General features: G+C 46.3%; 1 protein-coding gene across 1 annotated transcript in view; it reads right to left on the bottom strand.

Annotated features, from left to right (window-relative positions):
* Positions 1 to 17,500, bottom strand: part of LOC306859229 (phosphatidylinositol 4,5-bisphosphate 3-kinase catalytic subunit alpha isoform-like) — a 39,404-nt gene that overhangs the window by 902 nt on the left and 21,002 nt on the right. The window contains exons 10-22 of the mRNA XM_079400148.1: positions 13,878 to 14,009; positions 13,358 to 13,482; positions 13,158 to 13,239; positions 11,949 to 12,113; positions 11,764 to 11,867; positions 8,194 to 8,365; positions 7,483 to 7,589; positions 6,224 to 6,345; positions 6,064 to 6,142; positions 3,974 to 4,144; positions 2,957 to 3,074; positions 1,421 to 1,572; positions 1 to 915 (exon numbers count right to left, since the gene is read on the bottom strand). The exon at positions 1 to 915 is cut by the window's left edge and continues 902 nt beyond it. Coding sequence (XP_079256274.1) covers positions 642 to 915; positions 1,421 to 1,572; positions 2,957 to 3,074; positions 3,974 to 4,144; positions 6,064 to 6,142; positions 6,224 to 6,345; positions 7,483 to 7,589; positions 8,194 to 8,365; positions 11,764 to 11,867; positions 11,949 to 12,113; positions 13,158 to 13,239; positions 13,358 to 13,482; positions 13,878 to 14,009 — 1,803 coding nt within the window. The 3' untranslated portion in view covers positions 1 to 641. The remainder of the gene's footprint in view (positions 916 to 1,420; positions 1,573 to 2,956; positions 3,075 to 3,973; positions 4,145 to 6,063; positions 6,143 to 6,223; positions 6,346 to 7,482; positions 7,590 to 8,193; positions 8,366 to 11,763; positions 11,868 to 11,948; positions 12,114 to 13,157; positions 13,240 to 13,357; positions 13,483 to 13,877; positions 14,010 to 17,500) is intronic.

Genomic DNA, 17,500 nt, shown 5'->3' with positions numbered 1-17,500 from the left:
AGCACCACCTTTTGGCTGATTCTTACTAAATTTAACATACAGCTTAATCGAGACACCTTCCAAGTGTCTGCCATGCTTCATAACACGCAGCCATTCAGATCTGATGTTATGAGCTGCTGAAGTTTGATTGGCTGCTGGTGGCCATATTTGTTTGGTTATGAGTTATATTTGAAGAATATGTTACCGTTTGGCCCAAAAAAGGGGTATAACCGTTTTCAACTTGATCAATTGTACGGATCCAAGTCCAATTCTGAAAGGAAAAAATACTATTTTCTTACAATTTGAGGTTATATCTCACAGTTCTAAGAAAAGAAGTCAGAATTATGAGAAAAAAAGTGACATTTGCAAGAAAAAGTAAAAATTGTGAGATAAAAATCACAGTTACAACATATCTTAAGTCATTTTACTTGTCAAGTAAACGCATCCTGATTTGATTTTAGAAAACAAGACAAAAATACTAAGGAAGAAAATCTCTGGTTCCATCTGGACCTCTAAAAACAGCATGGCATTTTCATGATTTTGCTACACTAATTCACATTTTGCAGATTCAGTAAAGGGGATGTAAACTTATGACGGTAGCTGTACATCACAGCGATCTGAGCACACTGAAGTGTGTGTGAGTGTGTGTGTGTGTGTGTGTGTTAGTGCTCGTTGGGCATGTGTCGGATGGTGTGGAAGATCCAGTCCATCTTGGTGGTCCATCCTCCATGGTGAGCGTCGTTCATCTGTTTGGTGAAGTACTCCAGAGCGTCCTGCTGGTTCTTCTCCAGCGCCAGCGTCTTGCGCAGGTATGCGATGTCGTCGAAGCTCTGCAGCTCAGGCATCCCGCAGCCCAGCAGCAGAGAGAAGAGGTTGATGAAGAGGCTGGCGTGCTGACGGATGGCCAGATACGCTTTATAACACATCTCCTGAAACCTGAGAGACACATCACACTGAACACACAGGTGCTGTAGAGTGAGAGAGTGTGTGTGTGTGTGTGTGTGTGTGTCTGTGTTTGTTTGTGTGTGTGTGTTTGTGCTTGCGTGTGTGTGTGTGTGTGTGTGTGTGTGTTTGTGCTTGCGTGTGTGTGTGTGTGTGTGTGTTTGTGCTTGCATGTGTGTGTTTGTGCTTGCGTGTGTGTGTGTGTGTGTGTGTGTGTTTGTGCTTGCGTGTGTGTGCGTGAGTGTGTGTCTGTGTGTTTGTGCGCGTGTGTCTGTGTGTGTGTGTGTGTGTGTGTTTGTGCTTGTGTGTGTGTGCGTGTGTGTGTGTGTTTGTGCGTGTTTGTGCTTGTGCGTGTCTGTGTGTGTGTGTTTGTGCGCGTGTGCCTGTTTGTGCGCGTGTGTCTGTTTGTGCGCGTGTGTGTGTCTGTGTGTGTGTGTGTTTGTGCTTGTGTGTGTGTGTGTTTGTGCGTGTGTGTGTGTGTTTGTGTTTGTGTTCACACCTCTCGAACTCTTTGGTCTTTGTGCACTCCTGCACACCCTTACTGATGACGATCAGGAAGTCTTGCGTGAGAACGAAAGGAACTCGCTCTCGCTTGTATCCAAATTTCTTCTTTTTATGATCCAGGAAGTGACCGAAGTCGATGTGGAACAGCTGCAGGAAACACCATCACACGATCAGTTTCTGATGAGTCTGAGCACACTCTGGGTTCAAAAGACACTTAATATTCACTAATATCATCGATTTAATGCACTGACACTGTCAGATGAGAACAAAACTTGATCTGAACTGATCTGAATAATGCCTCTATTGTCTTCTACAGAGCTGCTTTACAGCTGAAATTGAACTAGTTTCATAATTGATGAATTTTATAATATTAAGGGGCTGTTCACACAGAACACATTTCTCTTTCTAATGCGCTACTTTTCCATTTGGTCCTCTCCAAAACAGAGGACCAATCAGAAGACCCCGGAGGCGGGGCAAGCATTGCGAGATTTCGTTTACAGTAGCGAGTTGGCATGTTAACTGCTACTGCATCATTTTACAAAAGCATGTATCGAGACCCTCGCATTCAGTGCTGTGCTTTTCTAAAAACATGTTTGAGCACTGTGAATCAATCTGTATTGTATAATAGAAATAAAGGTGACTTGTTGGTCATTTCAGTAGCATTATGTACAGTTCTGTCATGACGACTCTCGGAGTGATTTGTATGGTAATATTCATAACAATGTTAATGTGTTTGGTCTTGGCAGAATAGATCTGTTACGCTGCTTCTGCTGCCAATACATCCACAACATGCTGCTGTGAGCACGTAAGAAACACTGCTGCTGCACATATAACATATCTGAAAGATGAATAAATGATCTTTCCATTGATGTATGGTTTGTTATGATAGGACAATATTTGTCTGAGATACAACTATTTGAAAATCTGGAATCTGAGGGAGCAAAAAAATCTAAATATTGAGAAAATCTCCTTTAAAGTTGTTCAAATGAAGTTCTTAGCAATGCATATTACTAATCAAAAATGAAGTTTGGATATATTTACGGTAGGAGATGTACTAAATATCTTCATGGAACATGATCTTAATATCCTAATGATTTTTGTCATAAAAGAGAAATGTATAATTTTGATCCATACAATGTATTGTTGGCTATTGCTACAGATATACCTGTGTTACTGATGACTGCTTCTGTGCTGCAGGGACACAGATGAAATAATTTCCATAGCATACATCACCACCCCATAGCAGATCAATACAGGTGGAGCTGGGGAGGGTGGAGGATTTCTGAAGTGTGCTGCTACACAGCCAAGTATTTGAATGTTGAGCAGCGAGCTCATTGGCTACCGATACAGCAGAGAACCAATCAGCTGTGATGTGATAATGATGTCATTATGTCATACTGAGTTGGATCTAATGGACTGCGCCATCTAGAGTTTCATGCCAGAACTTTGCATTTACGTGATTTGTTGTAATGTTTCTGGCTCTCACTATAATTGATTCTGATGCGAAATGTGTGTGTGTGTGTGTGTGTACCTGTCCGTTCTCCTTCACCATGATGTTGCTGTTGTGTCTGTCGCCGATGCCCAGAATGAATGTGGCCACACAGTATCCGGCACACGAGCGTGTGAATAAATCGATGGCTCTATCGTACCTGAGAGAGAAACAGGCGGATCATTGCCACACTTTTGTCTTAACAAACGCTTCCCTGAGTCTCACACATTCATTCCACAAAGAGACTGGAGAAAGGGTTTGTCATACGCTGAGCATTTATTTCAACGGCTGGAAAGCAGATGTGTTCCTGCTCAGTTTAGCGATAATTTAGTGATTATCGTCAATCTGATTTCACAGATACTATTTAAACTAAACTGAGCTAGACAATGACATCACTGAACTCAATAAAGTTCACTGTTCTGCAAATAAAAACTCATTAGGCAACTTTAACTTCTAAACCTTTAAAGACAGAGCAACTGTGAGCTCTGCGGCTGTTAATCGATGGAATATGCTTTTGTTGAAGCCATCTGTTATTTCACATTATTTTAACATATTTTTGTTTAACAGTGGATTTTTTGGTGAAAAACTACATTACAGAAAATTCCACCAATCAGAAAGAGAGCAAACCTAATTAAGTTCAACCACCCTCTCAAAACACTTCAGTATTTCTATATATAAACATATTTTGAAATTAACTTACAATATTGTGTTTCCACATATAATCAACATCTTTACATCTATAGTTTTAGATTTCTCCAGCTACAGTTGTGTTTACAGTCTTGTATCTTTGTCTTTCTGTCTGATTATCAAACATTTTTTTGCTCTAAATCTAAGCATGTAATGTTGTGATTCTCCTCGTAGCTGGTTTGATTCATGGATTATAACTCTTAAATGAAGACTTGTTTAAAATCAAAAGTGTTTCTGTTTTCTGCTCCTCGCTATTCATGCCATTTAAATGCTGTTAATTAATCAGCTCCGAGTTTTCATTATGATATGTGTATGCGTATGCGTGTGTATGATGTGTGCATATGATGTGTGTGTGTGTGTGTGTGTTCTTACGCCTCTCCCTTGTTCTTCTCTCTGATCCAGTGGTGCAGTGTGTTGCTGTTGAACTGCAGCGCCCCCTTCAGTCCTCCTTTACACTGGATCTGCATGATGGTGTACGAGTTCTTCACCACCTCAATGAGACCGACACAGTCGCCGATGGACAGACAACCATACGGCAGCATTCTGCACACGCACAGAGTTAGCCAGCTGTGATTGGTGGAGGTGTGCGAGTGGTGGGGCTGTGATTGGCGGATGTGGTGGGCTGTGATATGTGATTGGTGGAGGTGTGCGAACGGTGGGCTGTGATTGGTGGATGTGTGCGAGCCGTGGGGCTGTGATTGGCGGATATGGTGGGCTGTGATTGGTGGAGGTGTGCGAGTGGTGGGGCTGTGATTGGCGGATGTGGTGGGCTGTGATATGTGATTGGTGGAGGTGTGCGAACGGTGGGCTGTGATTGGTGGATGTGTGCGAGCGGTGGGCTGTGATTGGCGGATGTGTGTGAGCGTTGGGGCTGTGATTGGCGGATGTGGAGGGCTGTGATTGGTAGATGTGTGTAAGCGGTGGGCTGTGATTGGTGGAGGTGTGCGAGTGGTGGGGCTGTGATTGGTGGATGTGGTGGCTGTGATTGGTGGAGGTGTGCGAACGGTGGGCTGTGATTGGTGGATGTGTGCGAGCGGTGGGCTGTGATTGGTGGATGTGTGTGAGCGGTGGGGCTGTGATTGGCGGATGTGGAGGGCTGTGATTGGTAGATGTGTGTAAGCGGTGGGCTGTGATTGGTGGATGTGTGCAAGAGGTGGGCTGTGATTGGTGGATGTGTGCGAGCGGTGGGCTGTGATTGGTGGAGGTGTGCGAGCGGTGGGCTGTGATTGGTGGAGGTGTGCGAGCGGTGGGCTGTGATTGGTGGAGGTGTGCGAGGGGTGGGCTGTAATTGGTGGATGTGTGCGAGCGGTGGGCTGTGATTGGTGAATGTGTGTGATTGGTAGGCTGTGATTGGTGGAGGTGTGCGAGCGGTGGGCTGTGATTGGTGGAGGTGTGCGAGGGGTGGGCTGTGATTGGTGAATGTGTGTGATTGGTAGGCTGTGATTGGTGGAGGTGTGCGAGCGGTGGGCTGTAATTGGTGGATGTGTGCGAGCGGTGGGCTGTGATTGGTGAATGTGTGTGATTGGTAGGCTGTGATTGGTGGAGGTGTGCGAGCGGTGGGCTGTGATTGGTGGAGGTGTGCGAGGGGTGGGCTGTGATTGGTGAATGTGTGTGATTGGTAGGCTGTGATTGGTGGAGGTGTGCGAGCGGTGGGCTGTAATTGGTGGATGTGTGCGAGCGGTGGGCTGTGATTAGTGAATGTGTGTGATTGGTAGGCTGTGATTGGTGGAGGTGTGCGAGCGGTAGGCTGTGATTGGTGGAGGTGTGCGAGGGGTGGGCTGTGATTGGTGGTTGTGTGCGAGCGGTGGGCTGTGATTGGTGAATGTGTGTGATTGGTAGGCTGTGATTGGTGGAGGTGTGCGAGCGGTGGGCTGTGATTGGTGGAGGTGTGCGAGCGGTGGGCTGTGATTGGTGGAGGTGTGCGAGCGGTGAGGCTATGATTGGTGGATGTGTGTGATTGGTGGATGTGTGTGAGCGGTGGGGCTATGATTGGTGGATGTGTGTGAGCGGTGAGGCTATGATTGGTGGATGTGTGTGATTGGTGGATGTGTGTGAGCGGTGGGGCTATGATTGGTGGATGTGTGTGATTGGTGGATGTGTGTGATTGGTGGGCTGTGATTGGCGGATATGGTGGGCTGTGATTGGTGGATGTGTGCGAGCGGTGAGGCTATGATTGGTGGATGTGTGTGAGCGGTGGGGCTATGATTGGTGGATGTGTGTGATTGGTGGAGGTGTGTGAATGCCGGATGTGGTGGGCTGTGATTGGTGGATGTGTATGATTGGTGGGCTGTGATTGGTGGAGGTGTGTGAATGCCGGATGTGGTGGGCTGTGATTGGTGGATGTGTATGATTGGTGGGCTGTGATTGGCGGATATGGTGGGCTGTGATTTGTGGATGTGTGCGAGCGATGAGCTGTGATTGGCAGATGTGTGCGAGCAGTGGACTCTGATTGGTCGACTCACCGCAGGTCCAGCCCCTGATTCTGCCAGATATTCTCCATGATTTTAATAATCTGCAGCGTCAGCATGTCTTGCCGTAGGTCTGCATCACACACAGATATTAGATTACACAGATCTGGTCGTGGCGTCTGACGCAGGGTTACGGCTAAAACACGCGTCTCACCGTCTCCGTTTTTAAAGATGATCTCATTATTGGTGAAGAGCAGCTCACTCATGATATCCGGATTCTCCCAGTTTAACCACAGCGGCCGCTTGGCTGAAGACATGATACGGCACTCCTCCAACCTCAAACACAGAAATATAGAGCTAAATTTATTCTTTATTCTCTTCTTATTACTCCATAAATCATAAAACACTGCCAACAGACAGCTAACAAACACATTTTCACATTTTTATAGGAGTGCAATGTTGTATAAATCAGTGTGAATGAAATATGAAGTGACATACTGCCAAGATACTCGGAATTCGTGCTCTGCATTTAACCCATCCAACGTGCACACACACACAGCAGTGAACACACACACACACACACACACACACCGTGAACACACACGGTGTGTGTGTATTTATGCTGCGGCGCCCGGGGAGCAGTTGGGGGTTCGGTGCCTTGCTCGAGGGCACCTCAGTCGTGGTATTCAGGGTGGAGAGAGCACTGGACATTCACTCCCCCCACCTACAATCCCTGCCGGCCCGAGACTCGAACCCACAACCTTTGGATTACGAGTCCGACTCTCTAACCATTAGGCCACGACTGCCCCGGTTATATGAATAAACCTTCAGAATATAGAGAGGAATAAAATTGTAAAGTCTGGTGTTTGTAAGAGAAAAACACTTTAAAGATTAAAATGTACAGATGCAAATAGATAAAGTGCAATATAATAAACACTTAAATGTGTACTTAGGATATTTTCTTTCCACTAGTCTAAAAATAGACCAAAATCTCTAAATCAACCAGTGCAGAAAACACACTGGTTTTGCCTGTAGTCTTGTATTATGTGATATGCATGTACTGTGTGTACGTGTTTAGCTATACTTGTGAGGACCAGATGTCCCCACAAGGATAGTAAAGCCTGAGATTTTTGACTTTGTGAGGACATTTGGCCGGTCCTCACAAGGGAAATAAATTATTAAAAATACTAAATGAAGTTTATCTTAAAATGTAAAAATGCAAAAAGTCTCCTGTGAGGGCTAAGTTTAGGTGTAGGGTAGGTGTAGGGCAATAGCACACACAGTTTGTTCAGTATAAAAACCATTACGCCTATGAGAGTCCTCTCAAGTATAGCAAAACCAACATGTGTGTGTATGTGTGTGTTTGTGCGTGTTTGTGAGTGTTAGTGTGAGTTTGAGTTTGTTTGTTTGTGTGTGTGTGTGTGTGTGTGTGTTTGTGTTTGTGTGTGTGTGTGTGTGTGTGTGTGTGTGTACCTGAGATTGCCCAGCTGGTGTACGGGGTTCAGAGGAGAAACAAACCCCTGCAGCGCTTCCATGTAATCTGGGCGGGACATGTGCTCCACCAGGAACTTCATCTGAGTCTGCAACAGCCAATCGGAATGCAGGATCAGCTTCATCAACCAATCAGCAGTCTCAGTAATGGGTGAGGATGGTGACATCACTGGATCAGGTTAGTGGTTTTGGGGCTGCGTTCCAGTCCATTTTCTCATGCCCTTGACTCGCAAACTTCCCTCCGTCTCGTTTACTCGGATGTATGTCATTGATTACGTTGCATCAAAATCAAAATGGTCAAAATCGAGGGGTCGAGGGTCTGTCCATATAAACTTTCCTCGTCCACTTCACGAAGTGGAACACACTTGTGCTTAGGGAGGTTCATGAGTGTGTGTCTAAAAGTGGAGTGAAACGCAGCCCAGGTCTTTGGAAGACATCATTAGCTATGTTTCCATCACCCTGTTGTTATAATGCGCATTTTAAAGTATCGCATCAGAAACGAGTGATAGAAATGCCAAATTTCGAATAACAATCCCTTAATTTGCAAAAAAGTTTTTTTTGCTTTGCTTTTTGTTTTTTGCAAATGTTTTATGCGATATTCCAATTTTGCGCATAAGTTAAATTCACAAATTTGGATGGAATCCCGGCTACTGACTCGTGTCTGTAAGTGTTAATGAGCATCTTCTGTCTCACCTTCTGCGTCTCGTCTTTCTTCTCCTGTTTGAGTGTGTCTGTGAGGTTCACCAGCTTGTCCATGGCCTCCACCTGTCTGTTCAGGTGTTTGAGGTACATGCCACACGCCCGACAGAACGCCTCCAGCAGCAGCCCAAAGCGCCGAGACACCGTTTTATTGTGCATCTCAGACCTACACAACCACACGGCAGGGTTATTATCCTTAACTACAACTAAAACCATTAAAAAAAACTTTTTCATTAAAATACACATTACCTGAAATAAAATATAAACTTAATTTATTTCAGCTAGTTGGCAAGATAACACCTGATTATCCAAGATGGCGCCGCTGTGTTCGGACGCCGTTCGGGTCGCTCCACTGAGATTTTGCTTAAACTTACTTTTTTACCTACTTTTACTTTCTCTTTTTACACATTTCACGTCGGCACTGATCACCTACAACATAGAAACACTTTTGGACATTGGAAACCGCTACACCAACCTGCTTCAGGACACTTTATCCACGAATCCTGCGTGGCCTCTGGAGATTCTTCGGAACGTGGAGACGAACAATAACCCCCCGAGGCGACGGATCAAGAAACACCGCGGGAAGCGCGCTGGAATTCGAGTCAGACTCAGGAAAAGGGCTCACAGTCCTCCTCTTCCAAGCATTCTCCTCGCTAATGTCCAATCCTTGGAGAATAAGATGGACGATCTTAGAGCCAGGATTAGTTTCCAACGGGACATAAGGGACTGCAACATCCTTTGTTTGTCAGAAACGTGGCTTTCGTCCTCGGTCCCGGACACTGCTGTAATGCCGAGTGATAACTTCTCTGTCTTTCGGACGGACAGAACAGCAGAGGCCGGTAAATCCAGGGGTGGAGGAGTGTGTTTCATGATCAACAAGAAATGGTGTGATCCCAGGAATATCTCCATTCTGTCACGTTCCTGCTCGCCTCATCTGGAACATCTTTCCATTATTTGCCGCCCATTTTATCTGCCCCGGGAGTTTTCATCGATCATTGTTACTGCTGTGTACATTCCACCACAGGCAGACACCGGCTTGGCTTTGTCTAAACTTCACGATGTGCTCAGCGGCTACATTAACAAACATCCTGACGCTTTATCATCGCGGGGGACTTTAACAAAGCCAACCTCAGACAGGTCATGCCGAACTTCCATCAACACGTATCCTGTCCAACTAGAGGACCGAACACACTGGATCATTGCTACACTCAGTTCAAGGATGCCTACAAAGCCCGCTCACTACCGGCTTTTGGCAAATCGGACCATGCCACCATTTTCCTAACACCGGGATACAAACAAAGGCTCGTTCAGGAACCTCCGGAGCAGAGAGTAGTGACGCGCTGGTCCTCCCACTCAGAGACTATGCTGCAGGCGGCGCTTGATGACGTCGACTGGGACATGTTCCGGGCGAGTTCTTCTGACGTCAGCGAGTTCACGGATGTAGCATTAAGCTTCGTAAACATGCTAACCGAGCAAGCTACAGAAACAATAACGATAAGGACATTCTCCAATCAGAAACCGTGGGTGGACAGAACAATCCGTGCCGCGGTTAACACACGCACTGCCGCTTACAATGAAGCTCTTCTGTCTGGGAATACGAGCGAGTACAAAGCATCGTGCTATGCTCTCCGACGCGCAGTAAGAGCCGCCAAACACAGATACAGAGAGAGAATTGAGTCTCATTTCCAGCTCAACGACTCTCGACGGATGTGGCAGGGACTGAGGACCATCTGTGACTTCGGAAACAAATCCTCCACGGAGGTGAGAGCAGATCCGTTGCTGGCCGACGAGTTAAACATCTTCTACGGCCGCTTCGATGGCAACGGCGGCGGCGCATCTCTGCCGATCAGCGCGTCAGGAAGCAGCAGGCAGAGCAGCGATGATCCTGTAATCACCGTGTCGGAGGATGAGGTTCGGAGGGCGCTAAAGAGAGTGAACGTCAGGAAAGCAGCCGGACCTGATGGGATAACCGGCCGTGTTCTGAGGTCCTGCGCCGATCAACTCGCTGGTTTGTTCACTTCCATCTTTAATGAGTCCCTTGCTACCTCCGTGGTTCCCACTTCATTCAAAAAATCCATTATTATCCCTGTGCCAAAGAACAATAAACCCTCTTGCCTGAATGACTATCGCCCAGTTGCCCTCACATCTATAGTCATGAAGGTTATTGAGAGACTTGTAAAGAGCCACATCTGCTCCTCCATCCCTGATACTTTGGACCCTCTTCAGTTTGCCTATCGCCCAAACAGATCCACGGACGATGCCATTTCTCACGTTCTCCACTCTTCCCTCACACACTTGGACAGCAACAATGGGAATTATGTAAGGCTGCTATTCATTGACTATAGCTCAGCTTTCAACACTATAGTCCCCACGAGTCAGTCCCATTTATATTTATATTTTTTATCTTATCTTATCTTATCTTATTTTATTTTATTTTATCTTTTATTTTATTTTATGTTTGTACTTCTTCTTAATATTTGTATACTTTATAATTGCACTGTCCTTGGAGCGGACCTGACCTACATTTCACTGCTGGTTATACTCTGTATAATTGTGTATGTGACAAATAAAACTCTTGAATCTTGAATCTTGAACATCTCTCATTTAATTTTGTTGAAGTACTAAATTAACTAAAACTAAATAAACTAAAAACTATATAGACACATTAAAAACAACTAATACAAAATGACAAAAACACAACAAAATGATAGAAATGTAAACTAAAATTAAAATATAAATTCAAAATATTAACAAACATTACAATAGTATATTGAACCTGTCAAATACATGGCAGTTTTTAGGATCATATGCTGTAGGTTTTTATTTTAATGATAAATAAGCTTAATTCCCCATAAATTATCATGACTAATGTAAAAAAAAATATTCTCATTCTTCTTATTTCATTGCAAAAAAATATGTAAATTGTAAAGTATGTGACATATGTGACACTGGAGCACAAAATCAGTCATAAGGTTCAATTTTTTAAATTGAGAGATATGCATCATCTGTAAACTGAATAAATAATCTTTCCATTGATGTATGGTTTGTTATGATCGGACAATATTTGTCTGAGATACAACTATTAGAAAATCTGGAATCTGAGGGAGCAAAAAAATCTAAATATTGAGAAAATCTCCTTTAAAGTTGTTCAAATGAAGTTCTTAGCAATGCATATTACTAATCAAAAATGAAGTTTTGATATATTTACGGTAGGAAATTTACATAATATCTTCATGGAACATGATCTTAATATCCTAATGATTTTTGTCATAAAAGAGAAATGTATAATTTTGATCCATACAATGTATTGTTGGTTATTGCTACAAATATACCTGTGTTACTGATGACTGCTTTTGTGCTGCAGGGACACTTATGATATGATTCTTGTTACTTTATAGCAACAAAATATATTATGTAAATTATAACAGTAATGGCAATCACAGACAAACATCCAGATGCATAGCAGAGATTTAAGAGAATAAAGTCTCTTTCTTTTGATTTCGGGCTGAAATGTGACCTGGATGTGTCTCCATGAGATTCACACAGATTCACGTCTGAACTCACTTCAGATGCCAGAAGAAGAAATGTCCAATCCTCTGATTGGTCAGCGCTTTCTTGATGAGGAACCGAGCTAAAGGGTTATCCAGATACATCTCATATTTCAGTACCTGAAAACACACACAGATACAAATGAAATCTGTGGGGAAATAGAGCTGGAAAATGCTCCAGATTCTGACACACACACACACCTGCACGAGCTGCAGCAGGTACTGGCTGAGCTTGTCGTCCGTCAGGCCCTGGATCAGGCAGCGCAGGGCAAACTCTCGCACCATGGGATCGGGGAAGTTACAGTCCAGCAGCTCCAGAGCGGATTCAGGCTGCATGAGCGGCCAGTCCTTCAGCAGACAGTAGATCTGCACACACACACACACAGATGAGTGAGTGGAGCGCTGGATGAATGGATGTGTGTTTAGACCGTATCATAGTACTGAGACTGCTCTCATTAGAGTTACAAATGACCTGCTTCTGTCATCTGATCGTGGTTGTATCTCTTTATTAGTTCTACTGGATCTTAGCGCTGCGTTCAACACTATCGACCACAACATTCTTTTAAACAGACTAGAACACTTTGTTGGCATTAGTGGAAGTGCATTAGCATGGATCAAATCGTACTTATCTGAACGCCATCAGTTCGTAGCAGTGAATGAAGAGGTATCATATCGATCACAAGTGCAGTATGGAGTACCTCAAGGCTCAGTACTAGGGCCGTTACTTTTCACGCTTTACATGTTACCCTTGGGAGATATTATCAGGAGACATGGTGTTAGCTTTCACTGTTATGCTGATGATACTCAGCTCTATATTTCTTCACGGCCCCGCGAAACACACCAAATTGACAAACTAACGGAATGCATAGTCGATATAAAAAACTGGATGACTAGTAATTTCTTACTATTAAATTCTGAAAAACAGAGGTGTTAAATATAGGACGAAAACCTCCGCATGTAATAACCTAGAACACTATCTAACACTTGACGGCTGCTCTGTCAATTCTTCTTCATCAGTTAGGAACCTAGGTGTGCTGTTTGATGGCAATCTTTCCTTTGAAATCCATGTTTCTAGCATTTGTAATACTGCATTTTTCCATCTCAAAAATATATTTAAATTACGACCTATGGCCAGACGAAACCAGCATGGTGTGGTTTAATTCCAGGCTGCAAAGCATTGTCACAGATGGAATTTTGGTTCCTTGCCACTGTTTAGTTGGGGACACTTAATTTCTAGCAATCAATGATGAACTGACTTTGGCTGGAAAACTGACTGCTTTCTATTGTCCTCTTGCATTATTATTTTTCTTGTTTGACATTGTGAAGCTGCTTTGACACAATCTGTATTGTATAAAGTGTTAATAAACTTGTGGTCACAAATTGACTTGTGGATCCTCATCTCTGTCGCACCTGTGACACCTCATCTCGTGAGTTCCACTTGACGGACAGCAGGAGTTTGGGAAGACTTTCTGGAATATTCGCACAGTAATGCCTGCAACACAAACACATGGCTCTCATTGAGCTGTCGTCATATTTGTGTGAGAAACTAATGTCCTGTATATCACAGCTGGACCGGGCCGGCATTCTCGACGCAGACTGTGTGTGTTTACCGGTGTCTCCACAGGAAGTCTTTCTCTTGTTCGGAGAGCTCATACAGCGGGTCTCGACTGCACAGCGTACGCAGCTGCTCGGCGTCCGCCTGCGATATGGAGCTGTCACACGCCAGACGACTGCTCTGATTGGCCAGAGAGAGTCAACATGAGTCCCGGATTCACTCTGACAGTGTGTGTGTGTGTGTGCATGTTTATGTGGTTTATGAGGACACAAATTTGTATAATGACATGGGTATGACAGAGGTATTACAATATGAAGGTGATTTATGAGGACACTGCCTATGTCCCCGTAATTCAAAAGGCTTAAAAAACATACTAAATGGTGTTTTTTTGAAAATCTAAAAATGCACAAAGTCTCCTGTGAGGGCTAAGTTTAGGTGTAGGGTTGGTGTAGGGCAATAGCACACACAGTTTGTTCAGTATAAAAACCATTACGCCTATGGAGAGTCCCCATAAACCACAAAAACCAACATGTGTGTGTGAGTGAGTGTGTGTGTGTGTGTGTGTGTGTGTGTACCAGCCCCAGACAGTAGCTGTATCCCAGCTCACGGGAGATGCTCCAGTTTGCGTGTTCCTCTATCTGCTGCTCATCAGGGAACACCACGGTCTGGTTAAACCAGGGGAACTCCAGCTCCACACACGGCGTCTCCTGCACACAACACACAACGAGGCACTGAGGTGAGTGACGTGACTCATTTTACCTCATTATATTTCACCACAGCCCAGGTCAGGAAGCAGACAGACTGGCCAAACCGACCGTCTGCTAGCCGCCTCACGTCACAGAAGTCAGTTCATTCTCAGCATATAGAGACTCCTTCACCCAGATATCACACTATAGAGACTGTGTCTGTTCCCCGAACTAGAAAATACAGAAAACATCCAAACCAAATTAAGAGTAACAATTTAATTGATGTTCAACAAATAAAAAATGTTTACAGTACAGAGAAACAAATGATAAAGCTTGGCTTACTGAATATATATCAGGTCCCTTTCTACAAAAGCACTTTTTGTAAATGATTTGATCAATGATAATAATCTAGATTTGCTCTGTTTGACAGAAACATGGCTAAAACCAAATGAATACATTACTTTAAATGAGTCCACCCCCCAAGATTACTGCTATAAAAATGAGCCACGTCCAAAAGGTAAAGGGGGAGGTGTTGCTACAATTTATAGCAATATTCTCAGTATTTCTCAGAGGGCAGGCTTTAAGTATAACTCGTTTGAAGTTATGGTGCTGCGTATAACATTATCTAGAGAAACACATGTTAGTGATAAATCCCCTGTGATGTTTGTACTGGCTACTGTATACAGGCCACCAGGGCACCACACAGACTTTATTAAAGAATTTGCTGATTTTCTATCTGAGTTAGTACTGGCTGCAGATAAAGTCTTAATTGTTGGCGATTTTAATATCCATGTCGATAATGAAAAAGATGCATTAGGATCAGCATTCATAGGCATTCTCAACTCTATTGGGGTTAGACAACACGTTTCAAGACCTACTCATTGTCGAAATCATACTCTAGATTTAATACTGTCACATGGAATTGATGTTAGTGGTGTTGAAATTCTGCAGCAAAGCGATGATATCTCAGATCATTATCTAGTTGTCACACACAGGCTAGGAGACACGGAGGAGTATAGTCAGTACAAGGGTTTATTGGAACAGGTGCAAGTGAGAATACTGAAAGGTGAAGCGGGGGCAGGATCCAGGAGGTGAGATCAGCGGTGTGCACAGCCGCGGGGAGGATCGGGGCTTGGAGGTTCCAGGAACGGTGGAGAACAGGAGCGGTGGAGACCAGGAGCGGTGGAGAACAGGAGTTCTGTGGGGAAGCAACACAAGGTTAAGTTGTCTGGCTAGGTTCGGGGAGTGAACGGTAGACCGGACGAGGATGGAGTGCTGGCGGTGAGTGGATATAGTGCTGGTAATTAGCAGGTGGCAGGTGCGAGGAATCAGAACTCAGGTGACTGTGATCTGGGTAACGAGGGTGCAGGTGACTGTGATTCTCTGACATTACCCCCTCCTCCAGGGGCGGCTCCTGACGCCCTACCACGGCGACGGGGGCGGCCTCGGCCTCTGGGTGCGGGACGACTAGGATGGTTGCGATGGAACTCTTCGAGGAGCAAGGGGTCGAGGATGTCCTCCCTGACCACCCAGGATCTTTCCTCTGGACCATACCCCTCCCAGTCCACCAGGTACTCGAGCCGGGCGCCCCGTCGCCGCGAGTCCAGGATGTTGCGGACTCGGTAGACCTCAGCCCCATCGATCATCTCCGGAGGAGGGGGCGCATCCGGTCCCGTGGGTTCTGTGGTAGAGGGGAAGAAGGGTTTGAGTAGTGAGACGTGGAAGGTGGGGTGGATGCGATACCTGGGGGGAAGTTGCAGCTCGTAGGTGACGTCGTTCACCTGCCTCTGGATCTTAAACGGACCAACGAAGCGGGGACTCAGCTTTTTGCAGGGCAGGCGGAGACGGAGATCCCTGGTCGACAGCCAGACCCGATCTCCTGGCTGGTATTGGGGGGGTTCGGATCTCCGGGCGTCTGCGAAGCGCTTATGTCTCCGCACTGCCCGCTGGAGGTGGATATGGGCTGAGTCCCAAACCCTCTCACTTTCTCGGAACCAGTGGTCCACAGCTGGAACCTCAGCTGGTTCCTCCGTCCAGGGGAATAGAGGGGGTTGGTAGCCGAGCATGCACTGGAACGGGGTGAGGCCGGTGGTGGATTGACGAAGGGAGTTCTGTGCATACTCGGCCCATGGGAGAAAACGGCTCCAGCTGTGCTGATCGGGGGAGCAGTATGACCGGAGGTTGCGTCCGAGCTCCTGGATCTTACGCTCAGTCTGGCCGTTGGTTTGGCGGTGATAGCCCGAGGACAGGCTGACAGTAATTCCCAAGAGGCGGAAGAAGGATCTCCAGACCCGGGACACAAACTGAGGGCCACGGTCCGATACAATGTCCTCCGGTAGGCCGAAGTTGCGGAACACATGGTGGAATAGGCATTCGGCGGTCTCCAACGCCGTGGGCAAGCCCCTGAGGGGGATGAGTTTGCAGGCCTTGGAGAAACGGTCCACCACAACTAGGACACAGGTGTGGCCCTCAGACTCCGGGAGGTCGGTGACGAAATCCACACCGAGATGGGACCAGGGCCTCTGGGGAACTGGCAGGGGAACCAGTTTGCCTGCGGGCAGATGGCGAGGAGACTGGGACATGGCACAGACTGAGCAACCTCGGACGTACCTGATGACATCCGCGGTCATACCGGGCCACCAGTACCGAGCTTGGAGAAGTGAGAGGGTTCGTTGGCTGCCTGGATGTCCAGAGCCCGGTACTTCATGAGCTGAGCCCAGAAGGGTGAGGCGCTGGGAGCGGGGCACATAAGTTTTCCCTTCTGGGCCTCCCTGCGGGGCGGGTTCGGTGAGAGTGGCGTCACGGATGTTGTCGTTGAGCTCCCACTGGATGGGGCTGACTATGAGGGCTGGAGGGAGAATAGGCTTGGGGTCTGTGGGTGTTTCTGGTGCATACAGGCGGGAGAGAGCATCGGCCTTGGTGTTGCGGATTCCGGGGCGGTAGGTGATAGTGAAGGAGAACCGAGTGAAGAAGAGGGCCCAGTGTGCCTGACGGAGATTTAAGCGTTTGGCATCTCTTAGATACTGGAGGTTTTTATGGTCCGTGATCAAAGGGACAGCACGGCCCCGACTCCCGTGGTGGAGGCGTCGACTTCCACGACAAACGGGATCTGGGGGTCTGGGTGGCGAAGAATGGGGGCCGTGCTGAAGGCTTCCTTGAGCTGGTGGAACGCTTCGTGAGCTTCGGGGTTCCAGGACAGAGACTTGGGCTTACCGCGGAGCATGGAGGTGAGGGGTGACGACAGTCGACTGAATTGGTGGATGAACCGTCTGTAAAAGTTGGAGAAGCCCAGGAAGCGTTGTAGTTCCTTGACCGTTTGCGGTAAGGGCCAGTCCTGGATGGCCTGGACCTTCCCCTGGTCCATCTGGATCCCTTCGGGGCTGATGGTATAGCCGAGGAACTGTACCATGGGGAGATGGAACTCGCACTTCTCCAGTTTCAGGTAGAGCTGGTGTTCCCTGAGCCGCTGAAGGACCTGTGCAATGTGGTGGCGATGTTCGGCCAGGTTCCGG

The sequence above is a fragment of the Barbus barbus genome, assembly GCF_936440315.1.
Source record: "Barbus barbus genome assembly, chromosome: 40".
Taxonomy (NCBI): domain Eukaryota; kingdom Metazoa; phylum Chordata; class Actinopteri; order Cypriniformes; family Cyprinidae; genus Barbus; species Barbus barbus.
This window is presented reverse-complemented; position numbering and strand designations above follow the sequence as displayed.